The sequence below is a fragment of the Helianthus annuus genome, chromosome 1, assembly GCF_002127325.2.
Source record: "Helianthus annuus cultivar XRQ/B chromosome 1, HanXRQr2.0-SUNRISE, whole genome shotgun sequence".
Classification (NCBI taxonomy): Eukaryota; Viridiplantae; Streptophyta; class Magnoliopsida; order Asterales; family Asteraceae; genus Helianthus; species Helianthus annuus.
In genome coordinates, this window is record NC_035433.2 from 102,080,015 (window position 1) to 102,101,980 (window position 21,966).

General features: G+C 38.8%; 1 protein-coding gene across 1 annotated transcript; it reads right to left on the bottom strand.

Moving 5' to 3' along the window:
• Nucleotides 1-5,052: 5,052 nt before the first annotated feature.
• LOC110928047 (glutamic acid-rich protein-like) lies at nt 5,053-18,999 on the bottom strand. Its single transcript, XM_022171287.1, has 3 exons — nt 18,519-18,999; nt 17,010-18,442; nt 5,053-5,109 (listed from the first exon to the last, which is right to left on the bottom strand). The coding sequence occupies exons 1-3, from the start codon at nt 18,997-18,999 to the stop codon at nt 5,053-5,055; spliced, it is 1,971 nt and encodes a 656-aa protein (XP_022026979.1).
• Between the last annotated feature and the right edge of the window lie 2,967 nt (nt 19,000-21,966).

Here is a 21,966-nt window from a genome sequence, read left to right on the forward strand (position 1 = left end):
TGATGATACGCTTTATTTCATCGACTCTTTTATGTCTCATGTTGGTGATAGTCTGCGTAGGTTCTGTGGAGGAGAGCACGAGTTAGATTCCTTAGAGGAGAGTTTAGTAAAGCAAGAAGCCGTAGTAGTAGCCCTGGCGAGTGAAACCCCTAAGGAGAGTGCAGAGAATGAGATAGTAGTAACTGCAGAAAAGCCTTCGGTTGAGAGTCCACCATCGTTAGAACTTAAGAAATTACCTGATCATATCGAGTATGCATTCTTGGATGACGAGGCGCGCTTGCCCGTTATTATCTCATCCGAATTGACATCTGAGGAGAAGAAGAGGTTGGTAGATGTGCTTAGGGATCACAAGCGTGCCATTGCATGGAAGCTTGTGGACATAGAGGGTATTCATCCATCCTTTTGCACTCATAGGATTCTTTTAGAAGACAGTTTCAAACCCGTGGTGCAACCTCAAAGGAGGTTGAACCCGAACATGCAGGAGGTGGTGAAAAAGGAGGTGTTAAAGCTTCTTGATGCCGGCCTGATTTACCCCATTTCTGACTCACCATGGGTTTCACCGGTTCAGGTTGTCCCGAAGAAAGGAGGGATGACAGTTGTGACCAATGAGAGATGTGAGCTTATTCCTATGCGTACGGTCACGGGTTGGAGAGTATGTATTGATTATAGGAGGCTGAATGATGCCACTAGGAAGGATCACTTTCCCCTTCCCTTCATTGATCAGATGCTTGAGCGGTTGTCGGGCCATCAGTTTTACTGTTTCCTTGACGGTTTCTCCGGTTATTTCTAGGTCCCCATTGCACCTGAGGATCAGGAGAAAACCACTTTCACATGTCCATATGGTACTTTTGCGTATCGTCGCATGCCCTTTGGATTATGTAATGCTCCTGCAACTTTTCAGAGATGCATGGTGGCTATCTTTCATGATATGATAGAGAGTTCCATGGAGGTGTTTATGGATGACTTTTCGGTCTTTGGGAGCTCTTTTGATCATTGTTTGGCCAACTTGGAGAGGATGCTAGCTAGGTGTGAAGAGACTAAGTTGAAGCTGAACTGGGAAAAATGCCACTTCATGGTGAAGGAAGGCATAGTTTTAGGTCATAAGATTTCACGTGCTGGTATAGAGGTTGATAGGGCTAAGATAGATACAATTACTCGATTACCACTACCTACTTCTGTGAAATCGGTTAGGAGTTTCCTAGGTCACGCAGGTTTCTATCGTAGGTTCATTAAGGACTTCTCTAAAATTGCGCGGCCTATGACGCAACTCCTTGAGAAGGATAGAGTGTTTGATTTCAATGGGGAGTGTGTGAAAGCGTTTGAGACGCTAAAGGAGAAGTTAGTTAGTGCTCCCATTCTTGTAGCCCCCGATTGGAGCTTGCCATTTGAGCTCATGTGTGATGCAAGCGACTTTGCGGTTGGGGCCGTTCTAGGACAGAGACACAATAAGCATTTCCACCCGATTTACTACGCTAGTAAAACACTTAATGATGCCCAGGAGAACTACACTACCACTGAAAAGGAGCTCCTGGCGGTGGTTTTTGCTTTTGATAAGTTTCGGTCCTATCTTGTTTTGTCCAAGACCATAGTTTATTCCGATCACGAGGCATTGAAACACTTGTTCAATAAAAAGGATGCTAAGCCTCGATTGATTCGGTGGGTCTTGCTTCTCTCGGAGTTTGATATTGAGTTGAGGCAAAAGAGTGGTGCGGAGAATGTGGCCGCTGACCACATGTCTAGGGTAGAGAGGTTGAAGGATGAGAAGGAGGATAGTCAAGAGATTGGGGATTCCTTTCCCCATGAATCTTTGTGTAGTGTGACTGTGGAGAAGGAGAAAGAGAAGCCGAAGGATGAGGAGTTGCCTTGGTTCGCCGATTTCGCGAACTATCTTGCTAAAGGGTTTATTTCGAGTGATATCACGTACCAACAAAAGAAGAAATTCTTTGCGGACGTGAAGTATTATATATGGGATGATCCTCACTTATTTAGGATTGGTGCGGACCGGTTGATTAGGAGATGTGTTGGTAGTGTGGAAGCGAAAGAGATATTTAGGCATTGTCACGAGGGTCCTACGGGTGGACATCCTGGAGTTCTCTTAACTGCTAGGAAGGTTTTTGACTCTGGGTTTTATTGGCCATCAATCTTTAAGGACGCGGTTACATATGTTAGGAGTTGTGATAGGTGCCAAAGAGTTGGCAATGTTTCGTCTAGGGATGAGATGCCGCAAAACATCATGCACCCGTGTGAAGTTTTTGATCTATGGGGTATCGATTTCATGGGACCGTTTCCTATGTCTCGTGGGAATAGGTACATACTCGTCGCCGTTGATTACGTGTCTAAGTGGGTGGAGGCTCTTCCTACGCCTACTAATAGTGCGAGAGTTGTAGTTAACTTCCTACGAAAGTTATTCGCTCGTTTTGGTACTCCTAAGGCCCTAGTTAGTGATAGGGGCACTCACTTTTGCAATACCTTGATGGAAAAGGCTTTGCAACGCTATGGGGTCACCCATCGGCTTGCAACGGCCTATCACCCGCAGACGAGTGGGCAAGTAGAAGTGAGCAATAGAGGGATTAAGAGGATCCTAGAGAAGACGGTTGGAGCGAATAGGTTAGATTGGGCCGAGAAGTTAGATGACGCATTGTGGGCCTTTCGTACGGCATATAAGACACCGACCGGTTCTACACCATTTCGGATGATTTATGGAAAGGCTTGTCATCTTCCGGTTGAGTTAGAGCATCGTGCATATTGGGCATTGAGATCCGTGAATTTAGATATGTCTTTAGCTAAGAGTAAACGGTTTCTTGAGTTGCACGAGTTAGAGGAGCTGAGGGATCATGCGTACGAGCATACTCATGATTATAAACTTCGTACGAAGGAGTCGCATGATAGGAAGTTGAAGGGTAATAAAGACTTCAAGTGTGTGGATGAGGTGTTATTATATAATTCACGCTTGAGGTTGTTCCCTGGGAAGTTGAAGTCCCGTTGGTCAGGACCGTTTGTGGTGAAAGAGGTGTTTCCCTATGGTAGTGTGACGATAGAGGGAGAAGATGGTGAAAGTTTCAAAGTGAACGGTCATAGATTGAAGCTATACATAGGTAGGCCGAGTGAGAAGGATGACATCGAGGTTATTCGCCTCGATCCTCATAGTGCTTGATAGTTTTGAGTGATTCTCGGGTGAAAACCCGAGTGTATATTTTTGTATATTTATGTATTTTGAGTCTAAATTAGTCAGTTCGAGTTAGTTAGTTTTGAGTCGGTTTTTATTTTTGAGTCAGTTTTACGCTTGGGTTTGTTTGTGTTTATTTGTGCAGGTTTGTTTGACCCGTCCGTACTCAATCTCCATTCGGGCGGGGATTACGAGCTTATATCATTATGTAAAAGCCAACTCAAGTGTACCAGTTTGTCAGACGGCTGCGAATGAAATGCTATACAGTCGTGCTCGCTTTGGTTTGGAATTCGAAGACTTTTGCTACAAGGCGAGTTTGTTCCATTATATGTTTCTAGTTTATTTTTCTTTCTTATTTATTTTTAGTTGTCTTTCATCCTACATTGAGGACAATGTAAATTTTAAGTGTGGGGATGGGAGACTACGTCTTTTTAGATAGATTTGAGTCAAAAAAAAATTGAAAAAAAAATCAGAAAATGTTCCTGTTTTAGATGTTTGCAAAATAAAAACGGAAAATGATCGAAAAATCAGTTTTTATTCGGGTTTCAAATAATAATAATATGAGAATTAATAAATTAAGCCCGTGTCTAACTTGGGATGTGTGAGTAGGCTCGGCCCGGTTTTAGGTTCCTTTGAGCTAAATATACCTAATTGTTGATTTACTAGTGGGTTCTCATCTAGGGAATATGAGAAATTGAAACCGCCAATAAGAGTATAAGGAATGCCGTTATAAGTTAAAACCGTTAGAATTTTTAATCATGAAAAAAAAAGAAAAAATATAAAAAAAATGAGCTAGAAACTAAATGAAAGTAGCGCAGGCCTATGTAATCTTGGTTGGGGATAGCGACTCTACAACCGGAATACCTCTAGGATGTGTGAAATCGAGCATGCAAATAAAAAGTACCGAAGCCTATGTAATCCGAGTTGGGGATAGCGACTCTACAGCCGGAATGCCTCTGGGTTAGGGAAAGCAACGTCTACGCTCATCAAAAAAAAAAAAAAAAAAAGGAAAAAAGAGAAGATTGAAAAGAAAGAAAAAAATGATTTTAAATTCTCTTGGTTTTGATATAAGACGGTTGGGAATTGGTCCAGTGATCGTTCCTTTTGTTCTATAAGCTTGAGGCGGGATTAGGTGGACCGTAGTTTCTAGTGTGAGACCCTAGGTAAGTTGACCGAACTTGAATTAAATCTACATGATAAGGGCTTGGAACCGGGTTTGGGTTTAAGAGGATCGAAATACTTGCAATCGCGGTTAACACGGGTTTTAATTTTAATAAAGTAAACTAGCTTTTGTGCCCGAACATTAATTTGATTCTGATTCCGTTTGCATAAGTCTTTTTCAGGGACGAAAAATGTTTAAGTGTGGGGATGTTTGATGTGTTGCAAACACATCTTATTTTCCTTGTGTATTTTGTATATTATTTTAATAGTTTAGAGTCATTTTTATAATATTTAGATATATATTTTATTATTTATTATTATTACAGGTCTCAGTGCGAAAAGGAATAAAAACGAGCTAACACGGTTTTTAAACGGGCATCCGGGAGTTTGGAATAGAGTTCAAGGGCTGAAACTGCAATTTATGGAAGATAGAATTAATTAATGAAGTTGGAGGACCTGATTTGCAATAAGCTAAGAGTAGAAGATTAATTGTGATGTATACTAAATGATGAGGGGCTTAAGTGCACATTTGTTCAGAGTTAATTAATTCATATGCACCAAACATACGATTTATTCTTTGAACGGCAATTTAAGAAAAAAAAGAAAAGAATGCATTGGACATAAGTCCATGTGGACGGCAATTCAAGGAAAAGAAACAAAGTTGGGCCAAAGGAATCTGCGCGGATTTTTGAAGAGTTGGACTGTTGTAGGAATTTAATTGAAGATTAAGTGGGGCGCAAGTTAGGGTGAAAAGGAAAAGGAGGTCGGTTGAGGGCTGTTGGCTGCATATAAAAGAAAAAAAAAAGATTATTATAGGGAGACAATTTTCGTAGGCAGTGGACGAAACAAAAGAGACGAACATTAGGAGCGAAAGTCAGGGACGATTTGGAGCAAGATTATTGTGAAGGAAGCTTTGAGTTGAAGACTAGCATCATAAAGTTTATTGCTTTCGGTTAGAGAACTTTTGTTTATTACTTTGGCTTTCTCTATTGAACTTGAATCTCATGACAATGTTTTCTGAACCCGTTTGCTTTGATTTTATTTATGCTTTGTTCTTGACCATGCTTGGCTAAATTTTCTTTGTGCTACCTAGGTTATGGATAATTGTTAGTTTTATTTACGGTTTCTTGGTTGGTTAACTATTGTTTTGGCTTAGTGTTATGGTAAAAGTGCTCTTGTCATGCTTCTAATGTTTATGCATATTTAATAATTGATGGTTTATTTTTGTTCCACCTTTTCTTGGTTAAAATTAATTGTGTATTAATTAAGACTAGGGTTAGGTGATTTCGTTAACTTTGTGTTTTCGACTAAATATTGTGGTTGCTAGACGTAGTATACCCTAGGAACAAATTAATAAACTATTTGGTAATTAAATATTCTACCATCTTTGAGACCGAGAGGAGATTAGATGTCGGGTTGTCTTAATCATTAGACGGTTTAGGTGTTAATTGCACGAGAGTGAATTACCCTAGGTTTTCTTGTGATTTTTAGCAAACCGTGTTAGAACCTAATTAGAGTTACCACCCCGTACATCCCTTACACTTCCCGGATGTACCGTTTCTAGTGAGACCGAGAGGTAATCTAGATTTAGGGTACCATAACCTAGTTAGAGAGACCGAGAGGTGATCTGACATTAACCGGTGAGTTTATACGCTTTTCTTGACCCTAGATTGCGACCTGTTTGGAGAATGATCTGCCAGCCAGTTTAGGTCTTGTTTAGTGAACCTTAAGATCCGGGTAGCCAAAACTTAGTTATTCCATTCCAGGAACCGTGAGTGAATTGACATGCATCTTGCCTAGGTAGCTACTTTCTCATCATCTGACTGCACCCAAATCTGCTATTTGTGTTCTGTTTGCTTGTCTGCTTTCTTAGTTAATTTTCTTAGTTAATTAAAAATCTAAAAATCCATCTCGAAATTATTAGACTAGGACTCGACAAAAGTTTAGTATTGAGAGTCGCGCCGTTGTGTCCACGGATTGATACTCGGTCTTACCGACTTGACTACATAACGACCGGTGCACTTGCCGATTATGTGTAATTAAGCTAGTTTGACCATTTAATTTGGTGTTTTAAAAATATATTAAACATTTTACACATCATGTACAAAAACCTATCGTCACATCATCAGTGAGACCGTTTATCACTTTTGGCATTACATTTCTTTAGCGTGCTGTAATAGTCCAACTGATTTACTATCATTTCCTCTTTTTCGCAACAAAAACTCATTTTTAACTTTTTAATGTTTTTGGATTTTTTTCAAATTTTCTAATTTTTTTTTTTAAAATTTTACTCCCCCTAAAATCAAAATATGTCTCAATTTTGATTTTCTAGGAAAATTTGAAACAAACTGTACAAATATGACAACATGATGAGAATCACTTCAATTCTCCATCCACTTTGGCATAAACAATCAGAACTCCCCCTCACAACAAACTATTTTCCCATAATGATTTCAAAACACTCAAGTTTATTTTAATCAGAATGGTTTTTCCAGAAAATAAGTTTAGTTGTTTTTACCTTTTGTAAACATGGGGTTCAAATCATCACTTTGTTTACCAAATTCTTGAATGATAATTAAATCAAGTCCAATTTAATGACCCTGATTTAACCACTTGAAAGATCAACTGGTTCTCATTCTGAACCATTTATAACAAACACAAACATACAACCACTTGTAAGTTTAGCAATTCAAGCTCTTCAAACCTGTTTTTCAACCAATTACCATCTTTTGGTTAAATTCTCAAGGTGCCGATTCCTACTCCTCGCTTACAAACCTGGGAGTTCCGGCAAGTCCTGCAACTTCACAAACAGATTTAGAAATATGCCGATTCATGATCCGCAATACCATCTTGGGATCTCCGGCAAGTCAGGTTTTTCATTTAAAAAGATCCACCCAAGCCCGACCATCCTTGGGTGTTTTCGAAAATTTTACATCAACCAATGGCTCCTCTGGCTTTGACGAACCAGAATCATTGCCTGAATGTGGCTTGTCTGACTTTGACCTGTCAGATTCATCGCCGACATGTGGCTCCTTTGTTTCCGAAGAAACAGATTCATCGCCAGAAGGTGGCTTGTCTGACTTCGGCACGTCAGATTCATTGCCGACATGTGGCTCCTTTGTTTCCGAAGAAACAGATTCATCGTCAGAAGGTGTTACCTTCTTCTTCTTGTTCTCCTCTTTTGTCCCCAGATTTGTATCTGATGAATTCTTTTTGCTTGTCTTTGCAACTGAGGGAGTAGATTCATCTGAACTTTTATTCTTCCCAACGGATGAACCCGAGGACAAAATCTTCTCGAGATATTCTCTTGCTTTCTTTCTCTTTTTCCTCAGTCTGTCTTTCTGCCCCTGTGAAAGTTTAACTTTCTTTTCCTGAATTGACTGTTCTTGAACTTTAGGTTTCAGAACCTTCTGTTCCTGGGGCTTGACTTTGACTGGAATCTTTGCCGATTTCTGAGAATTAGCCCTCAATCTTTCATTTGATTTCCTTGGGCAATCTCTGGCAATGTGACCTTTGATGTTGCAGTTAAAGCACCTCCTATTCTCATAACTCCAGTACCGGCAGTTAACAACAATATGCCCCTGATAGCTGCAGCTGTAGCACACCCTGTTATCATACCAGTTACCACCGTTGTACCAAACATTTAAGTCGTAACATTGTTTGGCCTGGTGATATTCCTTCCTCAAATTTGTTGAATTTTGCTTTTGAGCACTGTGGTCCGACCTGCACCACTTATTACCAACAATTTTTGAGTTTTCATTTTTTACTTTTTGTAATTTTTCTTTTTGATTGGATGAACGATCTGATGAACTTTTAATATCTTTTTGAACAATTTTCTCATTTTTAATTTTTTGTTTCTGTTCTGCTTTCTTCTTCAAAGGTTTTTGCTTCGAGCATTCACCCTTTTCAGTTGATTGCAGAACAGTGTTCTGAAATTTTTCCTTTTTATATTATCAGATTTTTCACCACAATCTTTAACTTTGACTTTGTCACAAAACCTATCAATTTCTTTTCAAGTTCAGGGAAAATTCAAACTGTCTGATTTAGTCACTCATTGGAACAGAATTGATTGGTTTTGGACAGGGAAAATTCAAACTGTCTGATTTAGTCACTCATTGGAACAGAATTGATTGGTTTTGGACAGGGAAAATTCAAACTGTCTGATTTAGTCACAAAACCTATCAATTTCTTTTCAAGTTCATCAATCTTGATTCTTGAATTCTCAGCTTCTTTTTCAAACTGAGATATTCTTTCAAGATGAGACTTGAATCTTCATTCTCATTTTTCAAGTTTTCAAGAACAGATTTTTCATTTTCCAAGACATTTATCTGTTCTTGAAGTTTCACTTCATTAGCTTTCAGATTTTTGTTCTCCAATTTTATCCAGAAATCTTCATTTTCTGATGATTTCTGTTTGCTTTCAAAAACCTTTACATTTTCTTTCAAAATTTTGTTTTCTGATGTCAAACTGCTCAGTTTACCCAACAGTTTGTCATTTTCAATTTTCAATTTCTCACAATTGTCTTGTAACATAAGAATCTGTTTAATATCAGCTTGCTTCTCGTCTTCCAACTTCTTGACTTTCGATGTCAAACTTTCCGCATTCTTCAAGAGTTTGTCATTTTCAGTCTTGAAGTTATCGCATTCGATGCATACTGTTTCAGAACATGAAGTTTCATTCTTCACAGATTCTTCAACCTTCGGCACTTGTTCTTTCTCTATCTTATATGTACCTGCACCAAAGATTGTAACAAGATCAAGAGGATTTCTATTATCATCAATATAACAACCTCTTTTCATATCATATACCAAATTTCTTTTCGTTGCCCAACACACACTGATTCTTTTGTTTATTTCTTTTATCACATCTAAATTCAAATCATCCAAATTCATTTTTATTTTATCCAATATTTCTCTCTTCTTTTGATAATTCTCATTATCATGATTTTTAAGTTCGCTGATGAATGTATTCAAAGTTAATTTTGAAAAATTAGAATTTCCTTTCAATTTTTTCAAAAAATCATCCCATTCAGCTGATAATCCACTAGCAAACTTTGATACCATCTCAGCTTCTGATATCACTATTTGATTTTCCTTCAAATAGTCAATCAAACGATCAAAACGTTTCTCCAAATTATCCAAAGTTTCATCTTTCTTGCTCAGAAAATATTCAAAACGTTTACACCAAACCTCTTTGGACAATTTCCGATAAGAATCACTAAGATATCCTCGATACCAACTATTCATTCTCTCAAGATCATTGTTTTCTTGCACATCAAACCTCATTGTCATTTTTCCAAATATCCCGACAAATATTTTGTGAACACAAACGCGAACCAGATGTCCGAATCAGCGAATCAAATGAGCGAACCAAGTAATCCGGACCAAATAAGCGGACCAGATGAGGTGTCCAAATAAGCGATTCAAGATTGTTCTAATAAGCGGTCCAGAATGTGTTCCAAAAGCGATCCAGAAAGTTACTTTGGAGCGATCCCGAAACTGTATTGTGGAGCGGTCCAAAAAATGTTCACACGAGCGATTTAGAAACTGACTAATGAGCGGTCCAAACAACAATTTTGAGCGAGTCAGAACCAAATTTGTACAAAAAAGCGGTCCAAAACATGATCTAAAAGCGGTTCATGATGATGTCACTATGAACGATCCACATTTCGAACATGATTTGACTCCTAAAAACTTCGAATTTTTGCTTCAAACTTTCCAGGATTTGTCTTGGTACAATTGCGCACAAGCTGTGAAAATTTGAGCGAATTTCGACCGTGAAAACTTCCTGAATCAGTAAAAGGTGTAGAAGAGAGAATTTCGAGCGAAAATCGAGCTAAACGGTAAGAACTCTTCCTCCTGAGCTCTGATACCACTTGTAGGATCGTTTGTTGACCTGACGAGTCGTTCAGAAGAGTGCTTAGACTAATTCAGAGGCGGAATTCATTGAATTAGTCTTCGTAAAGCTTGATTTCACTACTTAACGTCTCCTGTATTGATTAAATGTCAAATTACAAGCTCTTGGAGACAAACGGGCAGGGGTTCGCCGTTACACCTTAGAAAACACACACATGGACTACTGGAACCGCTCATATGACACCCATATATATAGACCCTCTGGATCGCTTATATGGACATGTCCTCCATATAAGCGATCCACTCATTATGTCATATAAGCGATCCAATCTTCATGACATATGAGCCATCCCATATATATATAGTGACACAAAAGCGGTCCACACTATATACCCTATAAGCGACCCTTTCTAATACCAGATTTCTCGTTTACTGTTCACAATACACTCAGCCCTACCCTAAGACTCGAACGAAGATGTAGTCGACAGACAACTGAACTTAACAATTATCCACCTGGATACAAGTCTTGGAAGATCCTGCACATAACAAATCATCATTTAAACAACTTCAAGAAAGATGCCGATTCATGCTTCGCGATCCAGGAAGCTCCGGCAATTCAAACTGTTTAATCAAACATGGTGTCCACCCAGGCTTCATCAGCCTTAGGTGTAACCTTGACTCTCGCAATTTGAATTTTGAAATTTTCAGCCTTGAGAGGTGGAAAATTTGCATCATAATCAACCGTAATTGATTCTTCAGCCTTTTTCACCTCAGAGGTTGAAACTTTCTTCTCAACTTTTGATTCAATTTTAGGTTTCCACACCTGTTGAGTTACTGCAACCCTTTTGTAAAATATGTCATTTTTAGTTACCGACTTCTTTACGGGTTCATTTTTCACTTTTAAGTTGTCAATTTTAACATTTTTCTTCTCAACAATCTTCTTCTCAACAAACATCGGTGCTTTACCCTTCACATCAACCTTCTTTTGTTGAACTTTCACAGCTTCAGTCTTAGGCTTCACATAAGTACACTTTCGTGCAATGTGACCAACCTTCTCACACCTAAAACAAGTACGAGTATCAGCTACTCGACTCGTGCCTTCAGACTGAGCCTGTGAAGCTCTCTTCTCAAAAAATTCTTTGTTCGATTTGAAAAAATTTCTTTCTCTTCATCAGCCAATGAACTTGAACTGTTCACAAACTTTTTCTTCTCGACAAACCTCTTGTTTGGAACATTTCTTTTTTGATATGGTTTACCCCCCTGATAACCACCCGACCAATTGTTTCTGTTGTTATTGTAAAAACGTGGTGGATTAACATATTTCTTGTTATAAACCCTATCTTTCTTTCGGCTCAGATTATTCCCTGCTGACAACTCAATTTCAACAAGTTTGAAAACATTTGTCAATTTGCTCATGTTAACATTCTTTATCGGATACTCTGAATCCGAAAACAACTTATCCGAACCCATCATCTTGTACATGACAAGATTTGATTCTTCATCTAAGTTGTACTTGGACTTTTGTTTCGGAATGTATTTATCCAAGAAACACCCATCCTCCTCAGAAGTGTCACAATCCGGTTTAAGCACTTTGTCTACTACACTTTTCACCACATCATTTTGGACACCCTCGTCATTGGAAGACGACGTGAACGTGACATCAATGTTCTCAGGAAGTTTAACATCACTTTCTTCCTCAATTTCCACCAAACTAGACTGCTTTTTCGTGTAGTTGTCTAAGATTGGCGGTGGAACTTTGTGAAACCCTACACCCGTTCCATCAGATAACACATCCTCGCCAGCTTTGTTTTTCCCTATAGGTTTGGGAACAATATGCTGCAAAACAAAGCTTGCTGAGCTATAGCTATTTAACTTCAACTGAATTCTTTCATTTTCAATTTCAGCTTCTTGAACTTTAAGTTTCAATTTAGCAATTTCATCCAGTTGATTGTTAATTGATTCTTCTTTTATTCTCACCACGGCTCTTAGATGTTCGTTTTCTTTAAACGTTTTGCCATTTCGATCATCACTATCTTTGACAATGCTTTTCAATTTTTCAAACTTTTCAGAAATTTGACGGTTTTCAAGAATTAACTTTTCATTTTCACATTTTATTTTCTCACGTTCAGTTTTATCATGTTCGATTTGAGCCGTTAATTCTTTGATCCGTTCAGTTGAAGCTTTTACAGTTCTGTCACGACCTAGAATCTGATCCTCAACATTTTTAACTTTCGTTGTCAGATTCTTGATTTTCTCATTGTTAAGGTACGTGACAGTGCTACAAAAATTGCATTGTTTGGTGCAATTTTTGCAGTCAACATTTCCGTCGACCTTGTTACCTGACGCATTTGTTGACGCAATTTGACTGACCTGCCCCTTTGACTCAGTAACAGAATTAGGGTCTACCTCAAGTGCTTTCGCAGCCAACACCTTGTCAGCCATCTTTCCCAGATTCTCTGCCGTCAACTCCTGCGTAGTATCAATTAAGCCAGTATCAATCTGCTTTGCTTTCTCAATCTCTTCTTTTTCTTTCATCTCTTTCTCTTCCTTCTCCTTTCTCTCTTTTTCTTTCTCTTCTTCAATCATCTTCTCTGTTGGCATTCCCCACCATTTGTGCTGCCAGTACTCATCATCCTCTTTTATCTCTTTGATGATAGCTTCCATATCGAGTGTGCTGTCATCAATCGCAATGTTTCCATACCGATCAAGATAGCATTCTCTGTCTGGATCCCATCTATTTGCTCTTCTTGCTTCCAGATAAATGCGAGAGATCCTCAAGATTCTGTTTTCAGCAATCATTTTTCGATAACAATACTTCTGCTCGTCAGTACGATCATCTTTCCACGGAATCGGTTCATCATCATTTGCCATGAATGTGTAACCAACCGCATCTTCTTCCGGTAACACTTCCTTACTCCAATCGTACCCCTCAACATCATAGATCACAGCGAGAGCCCTTGATTTGTCTCTGTTATCTTCAGTCTGCTTCAATCTCGGCGGCTCGGATTTATTTTGATGATAAATTGCCTTTTTGTAGTAATCATCTCGAAACGGATTCTCCGACTCATCAGCGTACGCATTTCTGCATTCCTGCTTGAAGTGACCCTTCTGCTTACACTTAAAGCACGTCACCTTGGATTTGTCGAATCCCAACTTCGTAGACGGACCACCGATCGTTTTTCTCCCAGTAATCTCCATGAAGCGTTGTGCACGTCGAACTGCACTTGCCATCGCCCAACGAATGTCGATCAGTTCCATTTCCTCGGGATCTATCTGATCGTAATCTTCTTTCGTCAGATTTGTATTCCCGATCTTACCAGCCACCAACCCTTCATATGATTCCAACACAGATGCCAAGAAAACCATCTGTTGCTTAGCCGACTCTTCATCAAAATTCTGTGTGTTCTTCAAATCTATCGCGATGTTGCAAGAAAACTTCGCATCAGAACGATTTGCAGAAGATGTAGACCCATAGTGATAACCACTGTGACTTCCGCTGCTTGGACTGCTTTGACTTTCTTTGCTTGCTAAAGAAACATTTTCAGCAGAAAATGCAGTTTTTGGAGATGTAGCTTTCGGCATCAAGCTTTTCGGATAGTACAAATCCAGATTTTGCTGATAAGATGAGTGATTGACTTTGTATGTTTTCTTTAGCTCTAGCTCATGACTTTCAAGTCTCTCAATCACCAAATCTGGAGTCAAATCTTCAGGAGCAATAGTGTTCTTTAACATCAGTGTGTAATATCTCCAATCCACTTCATCTGGTAATGAATCGAACAGTTTGTCAACAAGTTCTTCATCAGAATACGTGATCTTATGTCGTGCAAGTTCCAGCTTCAGATGACCGAACCTTTCAATCATTTTGCAAACCGATTCATTTTTAAGACAACCAAACATGTCAAACTCTTTTATAAGAAGTTTCGTTTTATTTTTTACAATCTCTTTACTTCCTAGACACTTCTTCTTGAGTTTTTCCCATAAATCTTTTGCATTGGAGTAGTCTATCAATGAAATGATGTCTTCCCGCACCGACTGAAACAGTAAAGCCACACACTTTTGCTCGGCTACAAATCCTTCAATTTCTTCAGCTGATCTCAATGCTTCACCATTCTTCTTTCCATTTGCATATCCATTTTTCATACTTTTCCAACTTGCAAATGCGAAAGCCATCAACCAGTCTTCGAATTTTGTTGACCACCTACTATAGTCTTCTATAGCCATCAGCTTCGGAGGTTTGTTGAATGTACCAAATGCAGTCTCCGACTCCCAAGCTTCTTTCTTTTTCTCTTTCGGTGGATCCTCATTCGTATTGCTCGAAGACGTATCATTATTTCCAGAACTTCCCGTGAAAGCGTACATGTCGCTGAAAGGATTCAAGAAGATATCATCCATCTTGACTATTCCTGCAAAATCAACCAACACTTAGAAAACAATTTCGAATTTTTGAAAATCTGGACACAAAAGCGGATCTATAATGTCCGATTGATCTAAATCCAACTAAGCGAAAATCCAACTAAATGGACTACTCGAGCGGACCAGATTGAAGTCGTTCGGGCGGACCAGTATTTGTTGTACGAGCGGACCAGATGGTGTCGTACGAGCGGACCAGATGGTGTCGTACGAGCGGACCAGATGGTGTCGTACGAGCGGACCAGAAAATGTATGCTCGAGCGGACCAAGCTTGTTTTTGGAGCGGACCAGAGTCACAAAAGCGGACCGAACATGTTAATTCGAGCGGATCTCCGATTAACCGTAACAGCGGACCTCAGTTTTTAACCAATTTTGACCATTTTAAATCTGAATTTCAATCTAAAACTTTCTAGGGTTTGTTATTAGTAAGTTTTACACGTTATACTCAAATTTCAGACAATTTCAACCGTAGGAACCACTGAAAACCGAAAAAGTATGAGAGAAAGTGAGTAGAAGTAAGAGATTTCTGCAGATATAAGCTGTAGTAGTATGAACTCCTCGTCCTGAGCTCTGATACCACTTGTTGGACCGTTGTTTTGACCCGAAAAGTCAGTCAAGGTAGCTCATCCTCATATACAAAGGCGGAAACAGAGTATACAAGGTTACAACAGCTTGTCCTATTAATTCCACTGCTTTTATTTGCTTCCTGAGTAAATTTTGACAGAGTTTCGCTCCAGAGCACACACATCCACACCTAGATCCGCTCCAAAGACATCCTATTTATAGACTAGCCGGTTCGCTTATATGACAGTTCATATAAGCGGACCTGTTATAATGACATATAAGTGGACCTATTTGAACCCTATAAGCGGACCTATACATAACATGACCATAAAAGCGGACCTACATCTATAATTACATAAACTTGACAATTTGACCCCCTGTTGACTAATCTTGACTTAGAACTTCATGTAGACGTAGTCAACAGACATCCTATGCATCAACACACATGAGTTCCAACACTCATTTGGTTTACAAGACCTCATTCTGTCCGATCTTCCGATTTAGGCGTCTATTGTTTGACTAGTGGTTCGATTACTAGGTGCTGTTTGATTTCTCTGTTTTGCTCGAGTTTGTTGAAGTTCTATTGATTGAGGATATTTTGCACTCCATGTGAGTACATAGTTCCCCTATTTTACTGTTTTTAAATGTTTTGGGGTGATTCATATGTACGAAATGTTTTCAAGGTTTAAACGATGATTTCAAAAACGATTAAAACGATTTTTACTAAACTAATGACGATTTCAATGATGTGAACAAAACTTGATGGTTGTAGTTACATAACGAATGACATTCATTAATTTTGGCCCAACCGACCAGTATTAGGTTATGGTACCATAGGATCTGACAAATCCCGTTACTTTACTACACCCATGGTTATGTGTGGGGGTTGTGGGTAGCGACTGAATCTGATATTTGTTAACTTACCCTTTGGTGGTTTGTTAACTCGAGAAGCGATAAACGAGGTGATCGAGTCACGAAGGTCTGAATGTTATTAACGAGACGACCATATATAAGTTATCACAATTAAAACGAGGACGATTTAAACGATATAAACGAGTAAACGATTTAAACGAGTAAACGATTTGGAAACAATTTGGAAACGATTTGGAAACGATGTTAAACAATCTGGGTAAACGATTGGTTTTTGGCTAGTGTTTAGATAACGGGACGGGTATAATGTGGTGAAAACATGGTAGATACGCCGCTGGTACTTCTTATATATAAGTGTTTTCAACATATTATATACCGTGGCGTTATTTAGTTCACTTGGGTAAACGATTTTGGAACGATATCACACAAACGAGGTTTTCGAAATAATACGAGTTTTATTAACGAGATTTTATTAACGATTTAATACGAGATGTTTTACAAATTGCTTTACTAAAACAAATGTTTTTGGGTTAAGAATCATGGCTACGAGATTTTATAAACTATAACCCGCTTGATTTGAGTTGGTTAATTAAGTTGCAATATTACACTCTTTTCAAAACAAAGTTTTTAAATGAAGTATTGCAACATTTAAACTAGCCATGAATCCGACACTCCTATAAAACCTATGTACTCGCCAGCATTTCCTTGCTGACTAAGTTTTTACATATGTTTCAGGTGTTGTTGCTTGATGTGGTTTCTAGGATGCATGCGTCACGTAGGAGCTGGACATGGCCTTAGTGACATAATAACAATGATAGTCGATATTTAACGTGTTTGTTATGTGTCAAGACAATGTAATGTTAATATTTTCAATAAAACGAAACTCTTTGTGTATCCATGGTTGTGAAACAATAGTTCTGTTGCAACACTTCCCGACGTTTCCGCTGCGGTTTTGTTGTTTTAGCGCGGTCGGGGTGTGACACTTTCTCATCATCGTCAACTTCCTCGGCATCACCTTCTTCCTCTTCACCCTCATCATCCTCATCATCATCTTCTTCATCATCATCAGCAGCAAGGTCTTCCAGTGTTACTGGTTCTTCAAAAAGTGCTGATACTGAAGATATAGGTACTGGATTTTCAATCACTAAAGATGGAACAATTGATCTCTCAACAGCTGCCACACTGCTTTCAGCACCCTTACCCTTATCTTTCATTTGTTCGTCAATCTCAGCTTGGCGTTTTGCCCTAAGCTCTTCAACTTGAATCTCTTCGAACTTCTGTTCAATCGAAGTTCCAAGCATATTCTCAACAACTTTGTTCAACATGTAGAAATCATGCTCTTTCAATGCTTTTGCAGCCTCAAGCTCTTTGTTTTTCATCTCGAAATATTTGTTCTGCTCATCTCTGCGAGCCTTCTCTTCTTCCAATTCTGCCACTCGCACTTTCAGAAAATCAATTTCAGTCTGATCTGTGTCAATCTTCTTTAACAATGCCTTGTTGTCAGACTCTAATTTCTTCACGCGCATTTCGAGAATCTTTTCACGTTCAGCAACTTTCTTACTTTCAGCTGCAACAACTTTGTTTTCCTTCAGCACTCCATCCATCTTCTTTTCTAACTTATTTACTTGTTCATCATTTGCAAAGCCAAAATCTCCAATATCTTCAAGATTATCCGGAGGAATGTGAAGACCTCTGTGGCTAGAAGAACCAGGAGTTAGTTGAATTTGAGTGAGTGGTGGTGTTTGAAATATTTCTTGAGATGCGAGCAAGGTTTGTTGTTGTGGTGGAGAGAGATGTAGTGGTGATGGTTGTCTGGGTAGAGTAGGTTGTTTTGGTGGTGAAGTTTGTTGTGGAGGTGTTGGTTGTTTTGGAGGTGAAGGTTGTCTGGGAGGTGTAAGTTGTCGTGGAGGTGTTTGATGTGGTGGTGATTGTATTGGTGTGTGTTCAGGTGGTGGTGTAGATGGTTTACTGGGTTCTTTGGTTGGTTTCTTCTTCAACACAATCTTCGGCTTTGTAATCTTTGTAGTAACTTTCTTGATTTTAGGAGATACAATCCTTTTCTTTGCACCTGCTTTCTTTTTGCCGCTTGAAGGTGATTGTGATTCAGAAACGTGTTCAGGTGATGGGACATAAGCAGCATCATCTTTCTCCTGTCTCTTCCTCTTCCTTAACTGTTTCTCTTTCTTTGTAGCTTCTTCAATTCTTTTTAGACGTTCTGCCTCATCTGCTTCATCATCTGAAGAACTCGAAGAACTTGTTGTACTTTTATTGACATCATCACCTTCAATGTCATCAATGACCTTCTCTTTCTCAGCTTCCACATTAACTGCTTGCTCAGACACTAAATCATCAACATTAAGCATCACTTGATCAATACCAGCATACGGATCTTCTTCCTCAGTAACAACCGGCTCATCTACTTCAGGTTCATCAACCAATAACGTCTGTCACTTTCTTTTGTTTCTTCTTTGGCTGCGATGAAGACCCCTCACCCTCCTGTGATTTAGGAGTAACTTTCTTGCCTCTCCTCCTCGTTTCTTTCACAAACCAATCATTTCGGGTGGTTTTGAACTCCTCAAGAGTTTTTAGCTCATCAGCATAGGCTGCTTCCTTCATTTCTTCTTCGTTTCTCAAGTTTTGATGATCAACTGGATCAGGATCAACGTAATTCGCATCCTTGATATACCCGAAGAATTCTGCTACTACCTTTGGTTCAGGGTGGTTTGGGTGATATCTAGCAAGCTGCTTTAGAGAATCGTTGCTCATGTGCGACTGAACTAACAAATCATTCTTTAAGTCACGTTCAATCTCTGGATATGCATGATCGATCAGCATCTGCACAAATCTTGGATAAGTCCAAGTTCGACTCTTTGTAGTAATATTCTCGGCCATATAATGAAAGACAATATACGAGAAATTATATTTCTTGTTCAACACCAATGCAGTGACCATGTTCATCCGATAATCGCGCATTGTATCGTAACTTCCCTTGGTATGGCTAAGTGACATCAGTATACAATGAATAATAAACTTGTAGGGTATCTGTAATTTTGACTTCAAATAATTTCCAACATTCAATCCACCCTGGTAACCCATCCTGAGCATGAACCCTTGACCATCCGTTCTGGAAATTTTGTTGGCGATTCTGCATCGTCCGGAAAATTCACAACCTCACGAATGAGTGCCTCAGTAATAAAAATTTCCTTCTTTTCATTGTGCACCTTCACAATTGAATGAATTGCTTTGTTTTCTTCATCATACTTTGAATGCTTCTAGAATCGTTTGATATGTGATTTGTACAATGGATGTTGATCAGTCAAGGCCTTTTGAATTGGTATTCGACCCATGAACTCCAGAATACTGCTAAACTTAGCCAATTCAGTATTTTTCTTCACATCCAACTCACAACAGCTGTTGTGAAGTGGATCAAAAATTACACTTGAACCCTGCAAATCATCAACAACACAACATGAGTCAATACTTAGAAAAATTTCACCAACAAACAGTCACAAGCGAAATCACATGAAATGACTAATCATTTCAGGCGAAAACACCCAAGAATGTTTGGGGCGGAATCACATGACACCTCAGAAGCGAAATCAGCTAAGTGTTTAGAAGCGGAAACACATTGACACACTTGAGCGGAATCAGAACAGTCACATAGAAGCGGAATCAACTATTTTACTTAGGAGCGAAATCACTGAATTGAGTTAGGAGCAGAATCATAAAATCTACTTTGGAGCGGAATCAACAATCAATGGCAATTACAGGCGGAATCAAAATCAAACTCACTAAACCAATCAGATCACTAAATTGAACCCGTTAACTTGTTAATCTGTTAATTCCGACAATAGGGTTCTGTTTGGATTTCAATTTTACTCACTGAAACATCCTAGATCTAAGTCTGCAACACTCACTCATCGTCAATCATGCAATTTGTTCAGATCTGTAACAATTTACACACAAATACATGATCTACACTTCAAAACGACAACATACATATGATCTATTGTTCAGATTTAATAGTTTTTAACCCTAAAACTAAGTTTCTCACATAACAGATGCCGACAGTTCAAATAATTCATGATATAGCCAGATTAGAGCCTAAATCTACCTTGCCCATGATTACTAGATGAGATAATCACAAGATCTGATAAAAATTGGGCAGCATTTCGGTAGAAAAACAAAGAAAATGGGGTTTAGCTCTTGGTCGCTGAGAGAGAATACTTTAGGGCGAAATCAGACAAGTGACGGCAGGAGCGGAATCAGGTGGCTTTTATAGCCTGTCTGATTCCGCTCGAAATGGTCACACAACTCTCGAGCGAAATCACTTTATGAAGCTACGAGCGGAATCAGCTTAGAAGCAGCCAGGAGCGAAATCAGCCAATTATTATGAAACATGTGTTTTCGAGCGAAATCAGAAACATTATTTTCAAAATTTTAACTTTTTAGTAATTCCTGATTGATCACCAACACACCCAGTTAACCAAGTCCAAGTTAATGACCTTGGTCAACTGTTTAGCCCACCAAGTCCAAATTAATGACCTTGGTTGACCAATTTATGAAGTACGCTGACTTTTCAAGTCTGAAAACAGTTCAAATTAATGAACTTTCGAACATTTTGAGCTTTCAAACACTTTTACAATCTGTCACACATGTACCATTCACAGTTCAGCATCTCCTGCTTACCCAACCTTCATCAAACAGACATGATCTGCACAAGGCTTTGATGTCTGATTCCCAATGTCGTTTGTCGAAAATAAGATGAACAAATAAAATCTTTTTGCATTTTTAGCAATATAAACTGAAATATGTACACACAATCTTTTTGTGAGCGTGTTAGGGGATCATATCAGCATTTGACAAGACACAAGCACCGTTAAGCTATTATTTCATACCAAGCCTTAAACAATTCACGTAGATTGCCGATATACTGATCCTCTTAAATTTTCACAAAATTTTCAATCTGTCCAGGATACAGAATTAATGTTTTAAGACTTAAACCTCTACATGTGTCCCACCTCAGTATATACTCCCGTATCCAGATCCCAATATTCAGTCTTACAGGTGAGTATACCTAGTTGATATCTGTAATGGGGTGAATTGCGAGGGCCGTGAGAGCTCAGGTCGATACTTCCGTATACGCAGAGAGATGACGGCTTCGACTTTACGGTGGGTCCCCTTTGGGGATCTTCTTTACAACAGCACATGATTATCATTTTGCAATGTTTAATCATTTTTTGTGATGAGGGGAGGCTTTACAAGTAAAGCATATGCGTAAAGTATTATCCGGGGACTAGGTCAGTATTTCCATACAGCAGAAGTCCCAGGATAATACCCCAGATATCACTAAGCATAAAGACCTAGTATCTCAGAATAAGGGACCTTTCAAACGAGATTTCGGGGGTTACCCATATATCCTGGAGGTGTTCCCCACGTAAAGGCAAGTAAATTTTAGGTTTATATCCCAAATTGATCTACTGATTTTGCAAAAACCTATCAGCACATCTTTAGCGAGACTGCTTAATTGCATTTTAAACGTTACATTTCTTTAGCGTACTGTGTCTGTCTAGCTGATGTACTATCATTTCCCCTATTTTACACAAACTCTTTTTCAAGTTTTCTAATGTTTTTGGATTTTTGAATTTTATCATTTTTTTGTATTTTTCTGCGAATTTCTCCCCCTAAAAAGAAAAACATATTTTTGTGTTTTTTGTTTTTGTCGAAAAGCAGAAAACAAACTATACAGAAATTTGACAACACGACATGGTTCACGTCTGATCGCCGCCCTCCTCGGCTTCACATTCTACTACCCTCCCAGAACTCAGATTTTTTAACCCATTCAATTTTAGAAGATAGCTAAATCTCTTTTTGTCAAAGGGTTTTGTATAAACATCAGCTTTCTGATCATCGGTGTGTACGTGCTCAATCCGGATTAAC

What these genes read in the sequence shown, in the direction of transcription:
- LOC110928047 (XM_022171287.1), bottom strand. Translation starts at nt 18,999, where the DNA reads ATGCGCGATTATCGGATGAACATGGTCACTGCATTGGTGTTGAACAAG. An exon ending in TACTCCTAAATCACAGGAGG is followed by an intron (nt 18,443 to 18,518) that starts GTGAGGGGTCTT and finishes AACCTGAAGTAG; the next exon opens with ATGAGCCGGTTGTTACTGAG. An exon ending in AAGTTGACGATGATGAGAAA is followed by an intron (nt 5,110 to 17,009) that starts GTGTCACACCCC and finishes TTTTATATGCAG; the next exon opens with CCAACAGCCCTCAACCGACC.